Source organism: Oratosquilla oratoria, chromosome 25, assembly GCF_046742065.1.
Source record: "Oratosquilla oratoria isolate Oo_2021 chromosome 25, ASM4674206v1, whole genome shotgun sequence".
Classification (NCBI taxonomy): Eukaryota; Metazoa; Arthropoda; class Malacostraca; order Stomatopoda; family Squillidae; genus Oratosquilla; species Oratosquilla oratoria.
In genome coordinates, this window is record NC_134801.1 from 20,130,843 (window position 1) to 20,156,616 (window position 25,774).

The 25,774-nt window shown below is 39.1% G+C and overlaps 1 protein-coding gene across 1 annotated transcript in view; it reads right to left on the reverse strand.

Annotated features, from left to right (window-relative positions):
- LOC143038846 (uncharacterized) overlaps positions 1–25,774 on the reverse strand; it is an 863,754-nt gene that overhangs the window by 275,516 nt on the left and 562,464 nt on the right. Inside the window, exon 5 of the mRNA XM_076208469.1 lies at positions 2,269–2,470. Within this exon, the coding sequence (XP_076064584.1) occupies positions 2,269–2,470 (202 nt within the window). The remainder of the gene's footprint in view (positions 1–2,268; positions 2,471–25,774) is intronic.

The window sequence follows — 25,774 nt, forward strand, 5'->3', positions numbered from 1 at the left end:
GAGGGGATGATAAGAAGAAGAAGGAGGAGGAGGAGGAGTGGGAGGAGGAGGAACAGGAATAAGTGGAACAGAAAATAAAGGATGTGGAAGAGGAAGAGAAGACGGAAAAGGAGGAGAAAGAACACAAAGGAAGAACAAAGGAACACAAAGGAAGAACAAACAACAGCAGGCCTCCTGGCCCTAAAGAGGCTGTTTGTGTTTACTATACTAAGCTACAGTTAAGAAAACAGGACAACTAGGCGATAGAAGATGAACTAACACTACTGCAAAGGAACACAAAAGAAGAACAAACAACAGCAGGCCTCCTGGCCCTAAAGAGGCTGTTTGTGTTTACTATACTAAGCTACAGTTAAGAAAACAGGGCAACTAGGCGATAGAAGATGAACTAACACCACTGTTACCACTATCCTATCCAATTACAATTAAATGCCAGGAGGAGGAAGAGAAAGAGGAAGAAGAAGAGGTGGAGGGTTAGGAAGAAGAGAGGGAGAGTGAGCAAGAAAAGGAGGAAGAAGAGGAGGACGAAAGCGAAGAGAAGAAAGAGGAGGGGAGGGGGAAGGGAGGTCAAGGAAGAAGAAGAGGAGGAGGAGGAGGAGGAGGAGGAGGAGGAGGAGAAAAGGAGGAGGATAATGAGAATCAGGAGAAGGAGGAAAGAAAAGAGGAGCTGAAGATTGAAAAAGAGGAGTAGGAGAAGGAAAGGAGGACGAGGAGGAAGAGAAAGAGGGAGGATAAATGGAAAAAGAGGAGAAACTGAATGAAGAGGAAGAGAAAGAGGAAGAAGATTTTTAAAGTTAGAAAGAAGAGGAGGAAGAAAAGGAGGAAAAAGAAGAATAAGGGAGTAAATAGAAGGAAGAGGAAGAAGAGGAGAAAGGAGGGGAGGGAAAGGATGGAAAGTAGAGGAAGCTAGGAGGAGGAGGAGAAAAGGGAGTAGGACGAAAAGGATAATGAGGAGCAGGAGAACGAAGAAGGAGTAGAGGAGAAGTAGAAAGCGGAGAAAGAGGAGGAAGAGGAGAAGGAGTAGGAGAAGGAGGACGAGGAGAAGAAAGAGGAAAAGGAGAAGGAGAAAGAGGAGGAGGAGGAGGAGGAGGAGTAGAAAGAAGAGTAGGGGAGGAAACGAAGAAGGAAAAAGAGATTGTGAAGGAGGAGGAGAATTACGACGAGGAGGAAGAAGAAGAAGAAGAGGAAGAGGAGTAGGAGGAATGGAAGAGGAAAAAGAGGAGGAGATGGAGGAAGTGAAGAAGGACGAGGAGGAGTAAGAAGGGAGGAGGAGGAGAACGAGAAGGAAGAAGAAGAGGAGAAAGAGGAGGAGGAAGATGGGGAGGAGGAGGTAGAAGAGGAAGCATTATGACGGGAATCGTTTAACGTCATCCACATAAACCACGATATCATGAGACCTAGAGGCGCATCTTGTTTTATTTGGCAATATTTTTGTATGCCAAGACAAAGCTTGCTGAGTATTATTGATTGCAGTAGCTTGGCCTTTCCACCTATGACTTCCTTTACAGATTTTGTTCTCCCTAACATTGGGCGATTTCATTTAACTTTGGCAGTAGACACAGGATGAAATGAATTATTGGTAGCTCTCCAATCTTGACCCTATGTACTCACTGAATAAAGCAACCTAGAAATAAATCTGAAAAAAAAATGCAAACTACGGTGCTAAGATGGTGGTCTTAAATCTTCTCCTTTTCCACTTTATTTTGGCTAGAGCTCCTAGAGAAATATTGTAAGGCGTAACAAAACCCCTTTGGGGCATCGAGAAAGGCAAAGATTTTCCTCAAAACTGAGGAATTGATGTCCAGTAAATCTATATCTACATAAATAGGCCTAAATTGATTAGTGATAAATACTAACAAAAAGAAGTAAATGTGGTGTGATAGACATAATGATGTTTGTGTATGTGAATATAAGTGTGTCTTTGTGGGGATCTTAGAAAGTGCTTGTTCTCTAGGGAGGATGGATGTTCCATAGCTGCTGTAGTGCCTTTCTTAGTTCTTAGATGTGTGAACGTGTGAACGTGGTATTTGGTTGTCGAACACGTTGGTTAATCCCCAAATACCCCGTTCACACGTTCACACATCACTTTAAACATGTGACTGTCGAACCGCGTTCGACAAACCGTTAGACCGTGTAAATTCCCTCTTAGGCTCCGGAACAAAGAACCGACTGGACCCACGTCTCGTAGGCCCTGAATTCTGACACCTGCTATTCCTCACGATCCATTCCCTTTCCTGTTTCCACATCATCTTTCTAGGTCAGGTCACCTACCTGTAGGAGCGTTCCTGGTGTTGGTGGGCACGATATTGCTTGCCCGCTGAAAGAAGGCGAGGGAGTTCTTGAAGGAGACAGTCGTAGGAGAACGCGGGTCTCTTTCGACATCCGAGACGCCTCCGGATGATGACATGACCAGACCGGAGTCCCGAGGACTGGATGACCGACTCTCGTCTTTCTGGCGGGCTTTGAGAGCCTGCTGTGGGAAGGAGGAAAAATATCGTCTTAATATACGAGGTCCTCAAACTTTTTCATGAAAGTAGCAGTTGCCGACAAGACTGACGAGTTAAACACCATATGAGGACGGAGCCTTTATTGGTACGACGTTTCCATTATTTGTACTTGAAAAAGCTGTAATAAGCGAAACGTCGTACAAATAAAGGCTCCGTCCTCATATGGTGTTTAACTCGTCAGTTCTCAAACTACTGACGTGTTACACATATACTACATAATCCTCCTAAAATATAAGAAAGTATCTCCAGAGTACTTCTGTCACAAGGAGAGAATAGAGTGTCTTAATATACGATGCCCCCTTGTATCGAAACAACTCGCATACAATTATCTAAAGATTTCATAAAGGATAGTTTGATATTTTCTATCGGAGGAGGTAAAGGAAAACAATTGTGCTGTAACAGAGCATACTTGAGCAGTCAAAAGAAAATTTCTTCCTTTCTAATCCCAACAATGCAAACAAAATTTGTTACTTAATATATATACATATTTTCTATATATCAATGCCCTAGTGCAGAGTTTCTCAACCTTTTTACCCTTGCGTAACCTTTAAAATAAATTGTATGTCTCAAGGAACCCCTATGCAAAAAAAAAAATATATATATATATATATATATATATATATATATATATATATATATATATATACCATATCTTTCTCATTTTATTGTTAGATAGGATGGTGTCTATATTACATTATTACGATAACCAAGAATATGTTGTGCGCGTTTAATTATATCACGTATATGAAATTAAATAAAAATATAAAATAAAAAGTGCATTAGCTTATCTCACTTGTTCTCGCGGAAAACCTTAGGGACCTTTTGCGAAACCTTAGGGTTCCGGGGAACCCTGGTTGAGAAACGCTGCCCTAGTGTAACAGATACCAACACGTGTAAGTGGAGATCATTGGGTTCCCACGGCAAGATTTAGATGTGTGAACTCACCATATAGAAACCTCTTGGTTAGTGTAATTGGTCTCTATATGATAATTTTAATATTGTAGGATTTTACGTTTATCCTCAAATGAGCACAACCGAGTTAAGATGGTGGCAGGGGCATTTACATACCCAATACAACGTTATTTATTGCAAAATTAATTCCGTATAACTTTTCTCAGAGTTAATGCTAACCTCATCTACGCTAGCCACAGCTACAAAGAATTCATCAAATGCGTCATCAAATAAGCACATCTAGGTTAAGCTGGTGGCAGGGGCATTTACATACCCAGTACAACGTTACTTATTGCAAAATTAATCGGGTATAACTTTTCTCATAGACAATGTTAACTTTATCTACGCTAACCACAGTCACAAAGAATTCATCAAATAGGCACATCTAAGTTAAGCTGGTGGCAGGGGCATTCACATACCCAGTACAACGTTACTTATTGCAAAATTAATTGCGTATAAGTTTTCTCATAGACAATGTTAACTTCATCTACGCTAACCACAGTTACAAAGAATTCATCAAATGCGTCATCAAATGCGTAACGCAAACCACACTCTCAAGGATCATCTCAGCTTATGTGATTCTTCGCACGTACTTTGCTAACGGCCCATAGCGAAACATAAGAAGTCACCGCTCGGTCAACAGTTTTTCATTCCTCGACTGAAACCACTGACCAGCAACTCCAACCGCTGACCGACTTTTTTTTTTTTTTTTTTCATTTAAGAACACCTTTCCTTCCCTGCCTGACTATACTAAACAAATTTATTTAGACTAGTTTTGCCAGTTACTGGAAATCGTCCATGCTACCAAGAGAAACATGGCAATGGATGAGGTCTTACATACATCAGGAAGTATGATTAATACAGCAACAGTGCCTAAGCGCAAACTGGATCGCAGGCGACGTAGCACAGAGCAAAGACAGACTTCCTGTTGCTGAATTGAAATACAGTTTGAAGTCCTCTCTCACTTGAAATGTTTCTAGATGTACTACTTTAGCATTTCAAGTGAGAGAAAAGCTCAAACTGTACTTCAGTTCAGCAACAGGAAATCTGCCTTTGCTCTACGCTGCGTCGCTTGTGTTACCTGCGTCTCACTTTACACTTCAAGTGGATCAAAGGCTTTAACAAATGTGATGCAAACAAGGTCATCATATTAAAACAACAGGGCAGGACGCGCATTAATGTTTATAAATTGGACAAATTTAGATTTAAAAAGAAAATAGGTAAGAATTGGTTTACTAATAGGGTGGTCGACGAATCGAATAAACTTAGTAACCATGTAGTAAGCGCTGAAACTATTAGTTGTTTTAAGAAACGATTAGACAACTTTATGGATGGGGATGACAGATGGTGGTGGATACGGAGCTGCCCAGTGTAGGCCTTATGGTCTCTTGCAGTTTCCTTCATTCTTATGTTCTTATGTTCTTTTGGACTTTGTTTAGATAATAACAAGTTCCAGCCAATATACTATTTCATTGTATTTCTCAACTTTCCTTTTTAAATAATAACGTTATCATCTCTCCCCCCCCCCAAAGACTTTGCTGTAGCAGGGAATGGAGGAGTGGGGGTAGAGGCTATCTGTAGAGTAAAGGAAGTAACTGACTCCGGGTAATAAAACTGTCGTAAAATATAGCTGTCTGAGGATGGGTGTATATGAAGGGGTAATTGTGATTACGGCACTGTATGGGGCAGAGACTTGGAATCTAAGGGAAACAGAACGAAACAAATTAAATGTGACTGAGAAGAAGTGTCTGAAAGTTACGAGGATGGGGTTACGAGGATGGACAGAGTGAGAAATGAGGAGGTGAGGAGGAGGGCAGAGGTGGGCAGGGAGTTGGTGATAGGGATGATGAAAGAATACTATGATGGATTGGGCACATGGAAAGAATAAGTGAGGAAAGGCGAGCAAAATGAGTGTGGAAGGCAGAGGTGGATGGAGTGAACTTGACTAGGAATGAGATTGATGGATAGAGTGAAAGGAGTCTTGAGTAAAAGGGGAATGTCTACTGAACAAGAAAAGGGGGAAAGGCAAGATATACACATGAGTGGAGATTGATTGTGAAGTATAAATTGACACGGCCCGAGGGAACTTATCCTCGTCTTGTCTATTTTTGCATGAGTGGACGAGGATGAAGGGTTGCCATGTAAATGAAACTGTGGGACCCAACTGTGAATGTGCTGTGTCTTGATACGTTGCATCTGACCCCGGCAGTGGGCGGGGACCCGAAATGGCCTTTCATACATAAGGAGCAAAGATGAAAAGGAAACAAATGGCTGATAGATGGGCATAGGATGGGTGAGGTAGAAGCATGCCTTATAATGGGGAATAAACCTTTTGGTAAAAAGATATATAAAAAATGGGGAACGATCTTAATGAAAGACAGAAATCAAAATAGGATCCAGACAATTTCCTACAGCATTTCAAATACATATCATACAAACCAGAGAGGCTAGACAATTAAAAAAAAATCCAACAACTACATCCACCAAGCAATTGTTCACCATACCAAACACACCGATATCAACAAGGTCAACAAGAGAATATTCAACATCATAGGACAGAAAAATATACACAAAATAGATACTTCCAAACACATTCCGTCTGTCGTGAAGGAATCTATCCACATAGCAGATACTTTGAAACACCTTCCGTCTTTTGCCAGTACCACAGGATGCATAAACATTCCAGTAAAGAGTGTGGTGTGAAAACAATATAGTAAGCCACGTACACAGAGACACAGAGGATTTTTCTTTTCTTTTCTTTTTCTTTCCACAGGAAGTGAATCCTTGATTCTTGCATAAACGAACCAATACTTGAGAAATGCAGAGAGATTATTAGAACAAGACAATTTTGCTCCCAACCACTTGACTTACACTTACAAAAATCAAATGTAAATGGCAATTAGTTTAAATTTTGCGGTTGAATCACTTTACTACTTACCTCTAAGTGACCAATTTTTAAGTGGCTGATTTTTACATTGTCAGAGATTGGTCCTTGAACTGTGACTGGCATATTTTGCCTTGAACTTCTATGTAGATAATAAATTCATGGAAAATTTATGGTTTTGGAAAAGTGAAATATGTAGATGGAAATTAAAATTCAAAATTTGACGTGAAACAAAGGTAATGAGTAATAACATCATACTCGTATTAACCTATTCAACACGATTCAAATTTTTGCGGGCGGCATCAGCTGCCTGATGTACGATTATTCGATGCACCACAATACTTGCTTATAAAACATAAAGTTACAGCTGTATTACTTGCTCTCTTTCACTCTGAATATCAATAACCACAGAAAATATGATCAAGCCAGTTCACAGAATATTGGGGTCACCCAGCTACAACTACAATATAGATATAATCAATACGTCAACGCCGGCATCTTCATATACTCATTTGCAACTCATGACGCCTACGTGGACGTCATCGTATGGAAAGGGTTAGAGGGGGTTTACACGGTCTAACGGTTCGTCGAACGCGGTTCGACAGACACGTGTTTAAAGTGATGTGTGAACGGGGTATTTGGTTGTCGAACACGTTGGTTAAACCCCAAATACCCCGTTCACACATTCACACATCACTTTAAACACGTGTCTGTCGAACCGCGTTCGACGAACCGTTAGTACCTAGACAAGTGGCTCTCAACCTGGCGGCTATGACTCCCATGGGATCCATGACAAGAATTCAGAAGGAGATGGCATGGCCTGCTGTTAAAAACGATAGATTTCTATATGATGTGCGTGTATATAGGTTAAAAACCACTGACCTAGACACTCCTTCAGATGTTTTAGGCTCAACATTTCACCAGCTCAGCCCTCAACTTTCTCGATACAAACTACTCTACCCTTTCAGTCCACCAAAGTCCCCCAATAAAAACAATCACCTTTCAGCACTCTGCATCCTATTATCGGCCTTTGAAGAGTTCCTGCTAGATACAGTCGTCATATATACATATATACTCCAGAAAAAAACAAGACCAAGACATAATACTGGAGAATTCCAGCAGTAAATAGAATGATTCACATTAGAACCAGTACAGGGGAAAATAGAGAAGGTAATTGTCCATTTGTTTAAGTTGCTAAGGATCGATAAGAATAAGGAATGGAACTATCACTGTGGACGCTTTATATCAGGGATGGGCAACCCTTGACACGTGTGCCAAACATGGCACACTAACGACATTTTCCCGGTACGCGAAACCCAGAGCTCACCCTAAAACAAAACAACATATAAATCTCAAATTTCTTTTGTATGACCATTGGTGACTGCATGCTGCGCTGGGCGGCAAATTGGGGCCCTAGGGAGTGAAGGGAGGTGGTTCATACTTGTTTGTCGGCCAATCATTTTACTTCTTTGGCACGTGAGAAAATTTGTAACAAAGACTTGGCTACTTTTGGCACCCAGGCTTAAAAAGGTTGACCCCTCCTGCTCTAGTTTATTTTTACCGTATGTGAGAAGTAAATAACGTAGTTCTCCATGGTATTGAAACACACACATCGATTAGAATTACTTTAATTTATGAGATTCCCCATACGCTCATGCACAGTTAGCCGGTCTACTTCAGACCATTTACCATACACTGTTAGTAAGTTTTACCCATCTGACTAAACATCGTTTAAATGTAAAACCAGTGACTACGCTTGCAAACAATCACGCATATATAATTCTTTACAGAAGAAGAGATTTGGCTAGGGTTACAGTTAGAGATGTGATAAAAACACTATACAACATTTATATTCCCCTTTGAATAGTGCTCCATTCTTTGATCAGAAGACTGTCACAAACGTTAGGGTGGTAAGTGCAGTGTCTGAACCAGACTGTCTACCGATACCTGTTATGTCGGAAATCATGCAAGCTCTTGGTGGAGAAGAAAAAAATTATAATCCTCCTTGTGACAAATAGCCCTTGCTGAAGACTCTAGACCAATTACCCCTTTTAGTATCATTTCGAATATTATGAATTTACATAACCACTTTTTTATAATGTAATACTCCTATAACTTTCCAGGGATTAATGAACAACTTACTATATTACACGGGATGATAGGCTCAAAGGTACAGTATTTGTCTACCTAGATTCCTAGAGTACATATTGTAGTTCTCATCAAAGGCATCAATGAACACTCGGAAATCCCCAGAGAAGTTTCAAATACTTAAAAAAACAAATGAAACTACAACTGTCAAAGTGTACTTTCTTAAAATCTGAAATATATATTTTTTGTTTTATTGTAAATAGCAAAAAAAAAAAACATGTAACTATAAAAATATTTTTCCATTTGTTTTAACAAATGCTGACAAAGTACATAGAATATATATCACCTTGGCTGAGCACTACAAACATTTCCTTCTAAAATATGAAGACGCACATCCCCGTTAGAGTGAAAAAATATGTTGACTGAAGAGCAGCTATGATGACCTCAAATAAATCTTGTTAAAAATTGACATACCTTTAGTTCTTCATTAGAGATGACAGAAGTAAACTGTATCATAGGATATACCAAAAATCAAACATTCATTCACTAATTTGAAGGCAATGATAGTCATTTGGGTGATATTCTTAAAAAAAATTATTTCCCTTCCAAGGATTTATATAAGATTTATATAAAGAAAGATTTTTTTAAGAATATCACCGTAAGATTCTTACGGTGGTATTCTTAAACAAATCTTTTCCTCCAAGGATTTATATAAGATTTATATAAGGAAATATTTCTTTTTAAGAATACCAACGTTAGATATTTCAGAGAAATATATTTATACGTATACAACGACCACCAACAGGTTGTAGAATTTTTGTAGACGTTTGCCTCATCAAAGGGTAAAGAACCTCAGGTTGATATTTTGCGATGCTAGAACAAAACCTGTTGAATGAGCGGTCTAGTGCACCGCTAATTAAATGCAAGGTCAAGGCGGAGGCGGATCGAGTTCTGGCATCAGAAAAAACGAGTTCGAATTAAGAGTAGACTACTTTTACGACATATCTAATTCCTTTAAAAAAAAAAAAAAAAAAAAAAATCGTCCTAGGACTCTCTGAGATACTTTCGTGGCGTTAAACTGAATCAAACCGAATGAGAATATAACTCCATTATGTTCCCATAGCTGATGCACTCAATAGATTTACTCTCCACTACAAAAAAAAATCTCAAGACTGATAGACAAAGGAAGGGAACAATTATATATCAACTCTCCTTATGATACGATATATAGAAAGCTATTCATATAAATAAAGTTGATAGAGACAGATCTCGAGCACATTTCGAAGACTGACCGACAGCCTCAAGATATTGTACCTCCAGACAGAGATGAAAGTGTTGATGAATTATGAAGACAAGTGGTGGGGCAGTCACTCTCTCTAACCACTGCCTCGCAATACCACCACAAGCAGGATCTCTTCGCTGGTTCCCAGAAAGGTACATATACAATACATTAATAGATAACGTGTGTCTGTTACACCTTTATTCTTATTTTCAATAAAACTCATACAAATATATATGCATATATATATGCATATATATATATACTGTATATATATATATATATATATATATATGAGAATTATTACCCCACTATTGGAGAATGAAATAAGATGGACAGAAAATATGTATATTACGACCACTATCTGTGGTTCTCTTCAGCAGAATGATACATAGTGTGGAGTGTGTGAATAAATATAGCTAAGAGGGGTACATTTGGGGACAGGAAAAAGGGAGGACTCAGGTTATATATATCCTTGATGAGGTCGGAGCGAAGGTTGATTGATGGTGAGGTCAAGTCCGACTGCTTTTGAGATGGATATCTTTGCAGCCATCCAAGTTATGCAGTCTGGGGACCACTGACTGCATAATCAAGTCACCTCTGAGTCTACGCTTTTTTAGGGAAATAGGATTCATATGTTTAACTCGATTTTCGTATGATTTATTTTTGATAATTGGAATCAGTTTTGTGGCTCGCCGTTGTACTTTTTCTAATATTATGTCATTGTTTTTAATGAGATTCGGTGACCATACGGAAACAGCATATTCCAAATGTGGACGAACTAACGATTTATATAGCTTGTTATTGAGAGATGGAGTTTTGAAGTCAAAAGATCGCGCAATCAGTCCTAGAATCTTATTTGCTTTCTCTGAGGCTGAAATACACTGCTTAGATGATTTGAGATCATGGCTAATAATTAAGCCGAGATCCTTCTCACTACCCACTATTGTTAACGAATTTCCTAATAACTTGTAATTGTACTTACTGTTATTTTTACATATGTGCATAACATTGCATTTACTTGTGTTAAATTTCAATAGCCACTTTTAAGACCATTGCTGTAGTTTATCTAAATGTTATTGAATATCTAATTGGTTAAGTGATCGTATGTGTAGTTTATGGTACGTAAAACTGGTACATTGGTGAACAGACTTTCGGCTTCCAACAAGGCAATAACACCATTGGTATCGGAGTTAATGAGCAGGTCTAAAAAGTCAGCGGCCAACGGTTAGCTAAACCTACAAAGGGTGTAAGTAACCCATTCAACTTTTTAGCAATAACATAAGTTGGGGTGGGAATTTGACTGATTATGAGCCTAAGGGGAGATACTGCTTTGTGAGTCTACACACACACACACACACACACACACACACACACACACACACACACACACACACACACACATATATATATATATATATATATATATATATATACATATGTATATATGTATATATATATATATATATATATATATATATATATATATATATATATGTAACAATATATATTTATATATATATATATATATATTATATCTATATGGACACTGAATATACAACTGCTTCTCTCATTTTTCCTTCCACTGGTAGATGCTTCTTTCATCTATTTACTTTTCTTTTCTTTTTTACCAAGGCTGATCACTGTTGTTTTTTTAATAATCTGAAATCAAAATGAAGAATTTGCTTCCCTATGTCTTCCTCCGGCCACCCTTCCACGTCCATTTTCCTTCTGCTGTGGGCTAGCCAATATCCCACTGTTCCTCTGTGGCGGTCATTCCACCCTTGCGGCACCAGATGGCTTTCGTGGTTGCCAGCTATGAACGCCTCAGAGTGATTTAGGTTCTTCAAGTACTTCTCCTACTCCTCCTTTTCCTTCTCTTCTTCTTCTTTAAACTACACCCTCCTACTCCTCCTTTTCCTTCTCTTCTTCGTCTTTTCCCTACTCCCTCCTACTCCTCCTTTTCCTTCTCTTCTTCGTTTCTTTCCTACTCTTCCTCCTACTACTCCTCTTTTTCCTCCTCTTCTTCTTTTTCCTACTCTTCCTCCTATTCCTCCTTTTCCTTCTTTTCTTCTTTTTCTTAATCTTCCTCCTCTTCCTTTTCCTTCTCTTCTTCTTCTCTTTCCTACTCTTCCTCCTCCTCCTCCTTTTCCTTCTCTTCTTCTTCTCTTTCCTACTCTTCCTTCTCCTCCTCCTTTTCCTTCTCTTCTTCTTCTTCTTTTTCCTAATCTTCCTCCTATTTCCCTCCTTTTCCTTCTCTTCTTCTTCTTTTCCCACTCTTCCTCCCACTCCTCCTTTTCCTTCTCTTCTTCTTCTCTTTCCTACTCTTCCTCCTACTCCTCCTTTTCCTTCTCTTCTTCGCCTTTTCCCTACTCTTCCTCCTATTCCTCCTTTTCCTTCTCTTCTTCTCTCTCCTACTCTTCCTCCTCCCCTCTTCTTCTTTTTCCTAATCTTCCTCCTCCTACTCCTCCTTTTCCTTCTCTTCTTCGTCTTTTCCCTACTTCCTCCTACTCCTCCTTTTCCTTTTCTTCTTCTTCTTTTTCCTATTCTTCCTTTTCCTTCTCTTCTTCTCTTTCCTAATCTTCCTCCTCCTCCTTTTCCTTCTCTTCTTCGTCTTTTTCGACAATGGTGACGCAGCCTACCAACACACTGGTGTGGAGTAAGAAGGACATGGTATAAGATACATGTAATCTGTTCAAAAGAACAACAAAGAAAACGTAGAAAACGGAAGACTATTGGCAACAAAACAACCGACTTACTGGTGTGGTGGTTACCGCCTCGACTTTTCAGGATTTAATTTCACTGCCACTGTCCTATTTGAGCAAAGGGGCATTGTATGTGTGTGTGCGTACGTGTGTGTGTGCAAATGTGTGTGTATAATCGGAGCATTATCCTTAGACTAGGCCAAATATGAGGTCTTAGCTCTCATCCTCCAGGGTAATAGCTGTTGATCACGATATCAACACATGATCCAACTATTGTGCCACATATATGCACACATTTGCACACACACACACACACACACACACACACACACACACACACACAAACCTGGCTTGCTGGTGAAATGGAAAGCGTCGTGACCCCTCACGCGTGATGCTCTGGGTTCAGGCCGCGCTCCGGCGTGAAAAGATTAGATTGTCATTGAGCAAATGTGCGAGGATTGTGCAAGATTATATCATTATCCATGCATCGTGCAAGACGAACTATGATATCTCATTTGATAAGGTAACCGATGTCGATCATGTTTCCAGCAAGTGAACCAAGACTAGTGAATCACACACACTGCTGGGTACGATTGTTTGAATGGTGTCAATACAACTTGATATTTGTTTCATAACAGCTACAACGGTAAAGCGAATACAAATCTTGTTCAACTGCTGTCATGTCCGCTGATAGGATTAGGGGTCGAATGAAAAAAAATAAATAAATAAATAAATAAGTGTCTGGGCCGCTGGCGCGGTCGACACCGCTTTCTTGCCTACAAGTACATAGCAGGCGACAATCCTATCAAAGCTGTACGTGTCAATAGAGTAGCGGACTGAGCTCCTAATTGTGAGGCCCCGGGATCGGTACTCCATGAACGCTGGAGTTAATCATTTGAAACCTATTACTACAACAAGTGATTTGTTCCATAATATATATATATATATATATATATATATATATATATATACATATATATATATACATACATATATGTATATATATATATATATATGTATATATATATGTATATATATATATATATATATATATATATAATATATATATATATATATATATATATATATATATATATATATATATATATATATATATATATATGCAATGTCACCACAGAGGAGAAACTTGTGGACAGCAAGTACTTCCGAGTGTTCACATCTTCAAAGTAAAGTAAGACAGAGACAAATATGGTTACATACATGTACATAAAAAGGAAGGAACACGGACGTAGAGGGGGAAACAGCAGAGGTGTTATGGGAGCCTGTGTATGTACAATTAGCAGAGATGGGCGCGTTCCTCGGTGCGTTCATAGGTGGGTTCCTCGGTGTCCTGACTGGCATGACTTTGATCAGGACACCGAGGAACGCACCTAGGAAAGCACCGAGGAACACGCCCAGTTCTGATGATTAGTTATAAGAATGTACATACAGTATAAACGTTTATATATATACGCGGAGTAGGTAGTCTTGTTTTGGCGTTAGTCGAAGACTCACGAGCGTTGTTTGTTGTACACATTTTGTTGTAGAAAAAGCCATTGGTCGTGAACTGAACTCTCTTTTTCTTTTCTTTTTTCACCCTTTCCTAGAACAGGGCGAGGGGAGGAATGTACACTGAGGTACGTGACCTTACCTTCCTTGCTTAGACCTGACTAAAATGGTTCACTCCGGTGGATACTTCTTAATCACAAACTCGGACAAAAACCGATCATATTTGAAATCTCCATAGCTTAAAGTTTACATTTCTATTATATGTGCCTAAGGTTAAATATGATTCGATCACATTTCTCTATGTAAATTCCTTGATTTTGCTAAGATTGTTGCCCAGACCAATCAATATGATGGTTATTTAATGATTTATGTTAAAATAAAGCTTTGTTTTCTTAGGAAGATCTTTATGAGAGTACAAGAAAGAGAGAGAAGTGAAACGTAAAGTTTGGAAGGCAAAGAGGAGGGCAGTTTTGAAAAAGGGTAAGAGTTTGATAGAGAATTTAAAAAAAAGAATAAAAATAAGTTTAGAAAGGAAGTGAAGAGAGTGAAGGAGAAGAGAGTCAGGTAGAGAGGAAAATGTAAAGGGTACAGATATAAGTGAAGGAGTTCAGGGGAAGATGGATAAACAATTTTAGAGAATTGGTGAAGGTGGAGAAAGTTAGGGGGGGATTGATTGTAATAGTGATTGAGCTAGGAAAATGATTGCGATGAAATAGAAAAACGACAGGATAACTGAAAGAGACGAGATGCAAACACTGAAAGTCATGAAAATTGATCAAGAATCTGGATTGGATTAGCGTCATGCAGAGTGCCTGATAAAAGAGGAATGGTTATAGTTGATTGGTTAGTGAGGTTGTTTAATGTGTGGCTAAGGAAGGGGAATGACACGGGGTACAGGAATGCATATCTAGTTCCGCTTCACGAAAGAATGAGGGAAAATTGTTAATGCAATAGTTTTAGTGAGATCAGTTTCTTAAGTGTAGTTAGAAAGGCATATTGGAGGACGTTAATTGAAAAGATTAAGAAACACAGGGAATTACTGGGGAGAAACATTGTAGTTTAGGAAAGGTAGAAGGTGTGTGTGTGTGTGTGTGTGTGTGTGTGTGTGTGTGTGTGTGTGTGTGTGTGTGTGTGTGTGTGTGTGTGTGTGTGTGTGTGTGTGTGTATCTTTCTCTTCTTTTTTCTTTTTTGTTTATTCAATTGTTCTATTCTATTTTATTTATTATTATTATTATTATTATTATTATTATTATTATTATTATTATCATTATTATTATTATTATTATCATCATTATTATATTATTATTATTATTATTATGATTATTATCATCATCATTATCATTATCATTGTCATTATTAACTTATTATTATTATGATTATGATTATTATTATCATTATCATTATTATCATTATTATTATTATGATCATTATTATTATTATTATTATTTCTATCATCATTATCATTATTATTATTGTTATCATTATATTTATTTATTTACTTATTGACGGGTCATCCTCTATTGTTATTGTTATTATATATATATTTATTTAGTTATTTATCTATTCATTTATTTATTTATCTATTTTGGCAAGGCAGATATGCTAAAAGTTTTTAAAAATAGGTCAGATTTTTTTTTTTTTTTTTTAGCATACTTATGACAAGGTCAACAGGAAGGTATTATTGGAGGTGTTGTAGATATACGGGATAGGGGAGAGCTGTTAAGGGTAGTCAAAACCTGTTATTTCAGTAATGGAGCTTGTGCTAGGGATGGGAAAGGTATGAGTACGCGGTGTGAATCGAAGGTGGGGCTACACCAGAGTTGTATTGTGTCACAAATGGCTGCTCATTGTACACATGGATGGGGTATGGGAGATAACGCGAGGTTGATGACCAGGGAACTGGAGATGGTTAATGAGGGTAGAAGGGAGGTGAGGTGAGGCAGTTGCTGTTTGCAGATGACATTAGGCTTGTGGCTATGCCAGAACAGTTACTGCCGGAATCTAGGAAAGTAAATGAAATAAGAGGAAATTTGAAGTAGATGTTGGCAATAACAAGGTGATGAAATGCACCAAAGGAGAGAATGGCAGTAAACTGGAGGTAAGATTAAGGGAGAGAGGCTATTGGACTGTTCTAGGCTATTTAGGGTCAAATGTAACAGGGAATGCAGGAGTTGGGGTGACGGTAAACTGTAGAGTGAGAGAAACAAGTAAGTGTCTTGGGTGAATAAAAAGTGAAAGGGGCAACTGCCGACAAGTAAGTCTGGAGAACCATCCAACGAGAAGGTCCTTAATGGCACAACGTTTCGCTTTATCACGTACTTCATAAAGCTTAAAAGGTCAATTAAGCCAGGAGAGGCACCATGCAATGAGAAGGTCTTTAATGGTAAAACGTTTCGCTTTATTGTGTAATTCATAAAGCTTAAACGAGAGAAAGGTTGTACCGAAAAAGTCTTCGCCCTTATATGGTCATTTCCCCGAAATGAAAATTGTCGTGAGAAATGGGTGTCTTGGAATAGACGCCAAGAAAAGACTATATGAAGAGAGGAGGCGGGTTGTGCCTACTTCAATGTATAGGGCTGAGACTTGGAATATAAGGGAGGTAGAAAGGAAAAAAGATTAATGTGCGCGAGGTAAAATGCTTGAGAATGGATAGCGTGTTAAATGTGGCGTGAGGAGGAGATCGAGGGTGGAAAGGGAGCTGGTAGATAAAGTTGACGAAAGAATATTGGGATGTTTTGGGGGCATGGAAAGAATGAGTGGAGAAAGAAAAGCAAAAAAGTTGTGGAAGGCAGATGTGGATTGAATGAACTTGGGTGGAGGACCAAGAATGCGATAGAGAGATGGGCCTTGGGAAAAAGGGGAATGGCTGTTGAGCAGGGAAGGGAGAAGGCAAGAGATAAGTATGAGTAGAGAATGGTTGTGAATGGACGATATATTGACGCGACACGAATGAATTTCTCCTTGTCTTTTTTTTTATCTATTTATTTATTCATTTGTTTATCTAATTATCACTTATTTATTTATTTTATTTATTTATTTATTTATTTTGCAAACGAATGGACGAGGAGGGAAGGCAGTCATGTATATGAAACGGTAGGAGTAAATAAACTTCGGCTGTCGGGCCCTGTTGTGGAAGTGCTGTGTCCTACTGCATTGGTACTGACCCGGACAGTGTGTGTAGGGTAGGGATGGCTCTTTTTCCACAATGAGCTAAGATGAGAGAAAAACAAATAGGTGCTGGATGGGTTTTGTATTGGTGTTGGATGGGGGTTGTATGGGTGTTGTATTGGTGTTGGATGGTTGTTGGATTGGGGTTGTATTGATGTCGGATAGATATGGGGTAAGTGGGGATTGGATGAATTCTTGGCTATCTCCCATATAAAAGAGTAGAATCTTTTTGGTGCATAGACAGACAGATAGAATATTATTAGGAAATCGGCATAGAAAGTAAGAAATACAGATAATATCAGAGAAAACAAATATACCAGAGTAACAAATGACCTCATGAAAAAGAGAGGTATGCAGGTTAAAACGACAAGGAATGAATTTCAGAGCTTCTGTACAGCAATGGTCATAAAATGGGTAATGATTCACTGTGTGATTGAATTGCAATATCTATCTACATACTAAAAGGGCCTTTCTCCCTTACAAAGGAGGGAACCAAATTGTAATATTATACACGATAAAAGTCATGTTCGTAAGGTTTCTTGTCTTTGCCACCAGATTACTGTCTGGCAGTGCAATTTCTCTTTCCAAGTTGTTATATCGACCAGTGCATCTACATCGGGCATTTCAAATTCTTTCATGTAACTGATCACTGCATTTCCAGTTTATCACGACTTGATACATATTCTGTCAACTAGGTTTTAAATCATATTAGTTACCAATCTTTGATTTTTTCAGTATCTATGTAGGCTACAGGTACATGTGTGTGTACGTGTCTTTGGGCTGGGAATATATCAGTGAAAGATACTACATAAAATATCTGTGTGTGTGTGTGTGTGTGTGTGTGTGTGTGTGTGTGTGTGTGTGTGTGTGTGTGTGTGTGTGTGTGTGTGTGTGTGTGTGTGTGTGTGTGTGTGTGTGTGTGTGTGATTCACATAGGTCTTTGGATCACGTGTTGTACTCGTGATCGACAGCTATTTCCCTCCCGGAAGAGAGTTCAGAGCTTGTGTGACCGATCTATGGGTAATGCTATGACCTTACACGTACACACACACACACCCCAACTTCCCGCCCACGAGAGTCGGAGTAACGACTCGAAGCGCAGCGATACTGAAATAATTTCAGCCCTGGGCAGGATTCGAACAAGGTACCACCGGCACCACCGTGCTGACAGTCCGGTGCTCTACCAACCGCGCCACCGATTTTGTGTGTGTGTGTGTGTGTGTGTGTGTGTGTGTGTGTGTGTGTGTGTGTGTGTGTGTGTGTGTGTGTGTGTGTGTGTGTGTGTGTGTGTGTGTGTGTGTGTGTGTGTGTCTCTCTCTATGTCTACATCTCTCTCTCTCTCTAAGCTAACCGAGGGATCCATAAAGTGAGTAAAATTCCAGAATCACGAATAAAACTTATATATGATTTATATAAAACTACTTAAAGATAAAAGTTGCGTGACCGCTGCAGAGAAAGAAAAAAAAAACAGATCTTTCAAGTGAAAAAATATGTTGGCTTATTACTGGTTATATTCCAGTGGAACATAACCCAGAAAATATTCATAGTCGTGACTATACAGTTATTAGTTTACCCGTGGATCATCGTACTCTCACGGTTTTGAGGCCTATTTCAGTCATTCACTTCTTCGCATTCTCACGGATTTGAGGACTATTTCAATCATTCACTTCTTTGCCACCAAAAGTTCCTTATTTAGGTTTAAATAAATTTCCCCTCATCAAAATATTCCATGTTAGGAAAAATCGTGAACATGAATCGTCCAGGTTGATGAACTAATTTTACATTTTCTTGCAGTAACGTGTTGGATTAATCCTTTCAAATTATCATTTTGCTTAATATGGAAATGAATACCTAAGATTACATACAGCGATGAGGTTCCATATTACTCTAGTGTGTAGAGGCACACCACTTGCTTCAGATATTGAGCTAAATCTAAAATATTTGCAGTAGTTCGGTTAAGATTGTTTACTTTAGTTATCCCTCTAGCAGTCGTTTTCTCTAACAATATTGATTCCGTTTTCTCTGGAGTTGCTTTCAAGCTCTTTCTGATCTTTGTGCTATCGAATATCAACCAACAGTCCACATTATATTATAGTCATGACATCTTTTCACTAAGTATCCCTAGTATTTTTTTTTTATAATTTTCATAAAAAATCCGGTAATCTGTAAGAGCCCGTATCAGAAAACAACACAACAGACCAATTTGGACTGGTGTTATTTTCCTATTTATGTTCTTCCAGTTATTTGTTTTTCTAACCTCGTCTTCCTATACATGCCTGTACATAGTTCCTTAGTATTTCATACTAAATCTAAACACAAGTGAGTGTGTTACTACGTTAGGGCTTTATATACTACTCTTGTATATGGTGAATTCAGAGGTACATTGCATACAATTACATAACGTATAGCACTAAGAGTATTCGAACATACAAAGATTCTAATCCAACAGACTAATTGGTTCATAATTTTTTTCCCAATATGAAGTAACTTATTTCAAAACATTTATGAACTTCTGCAGCTCTCCATGTGCGAACAAAATCCAATTGGTTTACGACAAATTCTCTTGCACCATCGTGTCATTATTTTCACAGTAATGACAAGCTAGAAAAAAAATCTACGTCAACTCCTGAAGGAAGGACAAACTGTACTGACACACTCCAGAATGAAATGGCCTTATATGGAGTTCCTGAATGAGATGGAACAGTTTTGTTGACTGAAACAGTAAATATATATATATATATATATATATATATATATATATATATATATATATATATATATATATATATATATATATACTCGAATATATATGTGTGTGTGTGTGTCTTTTCAGAAACCATTATGTGAATTAGATAAATGGTCACCGAATGTTTTCGTCAATATTAAGACATCTTCAAAGGTGCAAAGAGACCATAACTCATGTGACATAATATATTGAAGAAGAAAACAAAAGGAATTAGGAGAGGCTACGGGACGTACAATTTCGTCTTAACCGAATTGAAAATGTTACACGATACATGGACCTTTGGCAACGAGAGGTCAAAGGTCACTAGGCGTTCGGCGCCACGTCGGACTCCTCCTTACGTAGTCCGAGACATGATTTGAAACTGACCAGAAGTGTTAGTGATTCGTGATTGGTTGAGTGATATGAAATTTACCCCAATCACAGACCTCATATAAACCCGATAGTGTGAAGTATAAATGCGATGAAACATGTGCTAAACCTGTGAGGGGATGAGTTCTATAAGAGAACAAGTCTCCCCTCAACACATACCTTCATCCTTCCCCCCATACCCATTCTATCCCCCATGCCACGCCCTAAGTCGACACACACATTACCACCACCAAAACAAAGACGAAGAAAATCACTAAGTGGTCCCCCCACCCCCAAGGCCACGGTAAGTTATAATACTACGTTTTAATGGACTATCCAAACAAAACAGAAAAAGTGAAATTATTACATATTCACAAAGATACGTGATGCTTTGTGATGCCATTGTACTTTTCAGGGTTCGATGAACCCCTGCCGATCATAGGTATGTATTTTTTTTTTTTGAGGGGGGGGGCTTCTAAACGTTGTAAAAACTCACTAGGAGTATTCCAGAATTAACCCGGTGGGGGCGGCCACCTAGATCAAACTTACACCGTCGGTATTACGTATGAAAAGAGATGGGAAAATTGTCGGAAGTCATAATATTCTCCACATCATCAACAACTTTTTTGATAATAAAATTGTCCATTTTACATAATCCTACGCTCATGTTGATGCCTCTTTCAAAAGTTCTTTTAATGTAAGAGAATTCAATTATATTTCTCTACATAATGTTATTACCTTAGACTTTTTTTTTTTCTTATTCCAATCAATGTTATGCTCATAGTCTAGAAGGAAGGATGGTGAGTAGTGTAATTATGAGATGAAGATGGTAATAGAAGAAAAGAAGCGAGCATATGTGGATTGGTTGCAAAGCATGACTTGGGAAGTATATAAAAGGTACAAGAGGAAGAGTGAAGCAAAAAGGAAGGCAAAGAGGAGAGATGTAAAATGGGGAAGGAGTATAAGAGAAAAATTTTAAAAGAACGAAATTATGTTTTGGAAGGAAGTGAAGAGTATCGGGCGTGAGTCAGGTAGATAGGAAAAAGTAAAGGGTGCAGATGGACATATGTGAATACAGTAGTTTTAGAGGGGCCGGTTTGTTTAATGCATTTGGAAGGGCATATGAGATGCGTTTAAATGAGAGAACTAGGAGAGAAGCTGGGAGAATAATTGGTGAGGAGCAGTTTGGTTTTAGGAAAGGTACAGGGTGAGCATATCAGCATATCAAATTTTTGTGGTAAGGCAGATTTGCGGGAAGCTTTTGGCAAAAGATAAGAATGTTTTTGTGGCCTTTCTGGATGTAGAGAGGGCGTATGGTAGAATAGACTGAATGTCCTTGTGGGAGGTATTGCAGGTATATGGAATTGGGGGAAGCAAAGGGCAGTCAAGAGATTTTACGAGAGTGGTAGAGTTTGTGTTAGGATTGCGAATGGTGAGAGCGAGTGGTTTGACATGAAGGTAGGGCTGTGTCAGGTGTAAGTCGTGTCCGCATGGCTGTCCAATATGTCTATTTTTCGCATCAGTGGACGATGAGGGAGGGTCGCCGTGTATACGAAGCGTGGGGAAGAAAGCAGAGGGTTGATAAAAGAATACAATATGTTTTCGGCCCATGGGAGAATAGCAGAAGAAAAAATAACTAAAAGAATGTGAAAAGAGGAAGTGGATGGAACGAACTTGAGAGGAGGGCCAAGAAGAAGTAGGCACGGGGTGACGGGGTAGTGGATACAAGAGGACTGTATGTCGAACAAGGAAGAATTAGTCCCAAAGATAGGAGTGAATAAAGAGTGGTTGTGAATAAATAATGACATGGCACATCCCGAGGGGATATTCTCGTCTGCTACGTAAATTTCACTAGTGGATGTGTCTGTGTGTGTGTGTGGGGGGGGGGTGCTGGCATTTACTGGAGATGTCCTGCTATGAAACTGCTGTATCTTGCGGCATTTCCTCTGATCCGACCAGTGTAATGTGCCACAGGTTTGACCCTCATCCATGGGGTACCAGGATGAAAGGGACAACAAATGACTTTTTGGATGGGTGTGGGGTGGGCTACACACACACACACACACACACACACACACACACACACACACACACACACACACACACACACACACACACACACACACACACACACACACACACACACAATATATACATACATACATACATACATACATACATACATACATACATACATATATATATATATATATATATATATATATATACATACAAACACGCACACACATATGTATCAGCTATCATTGCAAATTTAGATTCCTGTACCCAAAGGACAGCCTTTAAGGATTTTGTTATGAATACCGGAGAGTTATTTTATCAAGGAGAATATATGACCCCGCCCACGTTGAGGGGTTCATAACCATTTTAAGTAATCTTCTTAACCCGCCTTTTCCTCTGACTAAGGCCAGGCAGTTTTGCTCAATTGAGAGAAGACCAGGACAAAAAAGATTAAGGACGTCTCGACGTCCCTCAACTCAAAAATGTCCTTGAAGTATTTTGTTGTACTTCATGAAGAACAATCTCATTGAAACGAAGGAAGGACCCTGGGCTGAAGAGGTTATTGGGGTGAGTATCATTGCTGAATGTGGGGCATTCCTCCGACTGAACAAATCCTCGTGACAGCAGCCTGGGTCAGCCCAGCCAAGAGAATGAGGTGCTCCTTAACCCCGTCAATACAGTGACATACTTCACTGATTTTATTTAGCCTAAAGATACACGGCCCGGTGGGTCTCGATCAAATGACACCACTTAGGACAGGAATCTGAATCCGCAGCTACATCAAATTAAATTCTTTAAACAAAACAAAATTCTTAAGGCTGCTATCAGGAGTCTGTTCAAGTGTGACCCTCAGCGCAAACTGAGACGTAGGCGACACAGGCGACACAGGCGACACAGGCGACACAGCGCAGAGCAAAGGCAGACTTCCTGTTGCTGTAATGAAGTGCAGTTTGAAATTCTGTGTCACTTGAAAGGCTTCAGGTGCACTACCTCAGCATTTCAAGTGAGAGAGAAGTTCAAACAGGAAGTCTGCATTTGCTATGTGCTGTGTCGCCTGTGTTTCCGCTTAGGATGAGAGTGGAGGAGGTAGAACTCGACAGTCTGACTCTATTGATGGTTGGTTGGATTCAAGCCTGAAGAAGGTCTCAGTCTGCCTAACCTTCAACTGAATAGAATAGTCTGAAGTTGACCAGAACAAAACCTACGAAGTGGGCCAACGTAGTATAAAGTATTTCTGTCTCGCTTGATGCCTCCTCGGCCATCAGAAGAAGATACAGAGCCTATCCTAAGAGCCGCGTAGCTGCGGCCGAAGCCGTTACTTTTGCCCTACTATGAGCTTGGACTGTTGGGGCAGGTAGCAGAGTCTGCTGGGTATCGGAGAGGAGTGCAGGATTCGAACCCACAACAACGCGAGTGCGAGATAACCAGGGTTCTGATTGTACAACCATTAAAGTCATTCTGATTCTCTGAGAAGACAACAATGGTTCCCATGTTTATTCTAAGGCAGGGTCACAACCCTATGTCACTGAGCAGAAGTCAGCGCGTTCGTGTACCTGTCATTTTCTTTTTTTTCCTATTGAGTTTTATTTGTTGGGTTCTTTCCCCCCCGCAGGAAATATTTCCACCTACGGAATGTTCCGGTAATCATGGGAAAAATATATTCCTCGCAAGACCTTGAGTCGAAATATGGCTTTACAGTAATTGAAACCCGACAATTTTTTAGGACAGCGGGCAAACAGTTCCAGCTCGGAGAGAGAGTAAACATAAATGATGGGAACTTGTGAACCATTGTGCCTGTTTGAGCTCATTCGTCAGATTTGTTCCCTGAAATTATGAAACCTGGAGACGCGTTTCTGAAGTCTGACAGAACGGAATACTGGCAAGCTGGCTCCTTATAATACATACTAAAGAGGATAGCAGAATTCATATCAGGGTGGATGAGAGAACATTGTGAAGTTTTTAATCGAGGTGGTTCAAATCGTCTGGCCCGGTATCAGATCACCTTCCATATGAATTAAATGGTCTGATGTTGATTGAGACAATATCTGTAACACTTGATCATAATTTCGTAATACTATCAATTTTTGTGGTCACCCCTTTAGAGAATAAGACCCCTTGCCGTCAACTGGACAATTAATGGACTATTTCATCTCGCTAAAACATTAACCCATTCAACTCCGATGACAAGATGTCTTGTCATTTGGTCAAATAAAACAAAAAATCATAAAACACCAAAATGTTTGATCAAACACCAGAAAAATATGACGTCAGTCCTCGCTTCGCTGCGAGCGAAGCGAGGATTGACGTCATATTTTTCTGGTGTTTGATCAAACATTTTGGTGTTTTATGATTTTTTGTTTTATTTGACCAAATGACAAGACATCTTGTCATCGGAGTTGAATGGGTTAAGAATATGAAAGTGGGAACCTGATAAAGAAAATTTTAGAAAGTTGTCAGCCATAACAAAATATATTAGGTTCTACAGTTCAACGACAACATTATGTAATTCATAACTGCTAATAGATAGAGACTCCTTTCACTATTCTTGGATGTCACAGAAATGAATAAAATATTCTGCCAGAAACCAAAATAAAGGGGAAAGTGTCACCAAGTTAATCCTTACATACATATTACAAACTGATTGGAAGGGTGGTGAGGTAAACACCAGGAACCGTTGGAGCTTTATTGCTAACGTTTCGTCCTGAAAGGACTTCCTCGGGACGAAACGTTAGCAATAAAACTCCAACGGTTCCTGGTGTTTACCTCACCACCCTTCCACTCATTCTGTCTTATGCACCTCAACATATAACACACTATTGCAAAATATGCCTGATAATTAGTAAAACTGATTATTGCAAAACTTGAATACATATCCAGTGGTATCGTCTACAAAACAGACCAGGACACAGCAAGACTAGTTGCGACCCCGGGAGCCATTTTGTAGCCAAACATTTTCTCTCGCGCTTGATTCTTCGAACCTATTGTGTTTGTTCACTGAATTCGCCGGGTTGTTGTACATTCGGGTGCACCAACAGTCCCTTTATACAGAGTTTTTTTATACAGAGAGTTGCGACAGCCCCGGACACGGCGCATTTTCAGAACATAAGAACATAAGAATGAAGGAGACTGCAAGAGACCATAAGGCCTACACTAGGCAGCTCCGTATCCATCACCACCTGTCATCCCCATCCATAAAGTTGTCTAATCGTTTCTTAAAACAACTGATAGTTTCAGCGCTTACTACATGGTTACTAAGTTTATTTCATTCGTCGACCACCCTATTAGTAAACCAATTCTTGCCTATTTCCTTTTTAAATCTAAATTTGTCCAGTTTATAACCATTACTGCGAGTCCTGCCCTGTTGTTTTAATAATCATTACTGCGAGTCCTGCCCTGTTTTAGAACAACAAGGCAGGAGTTAAGAACATAAGAATGAAAGAGACCATAAGGCCTACACTAGCCAGTTCCAAGTCCATTACCACTTATCATCCCCATTCATAAAGTTATCGAACCTTCTTTTAACCCATTCAACTCCGATGACAAGATGTCTTGTCATTTGGTCAAATAAAACAA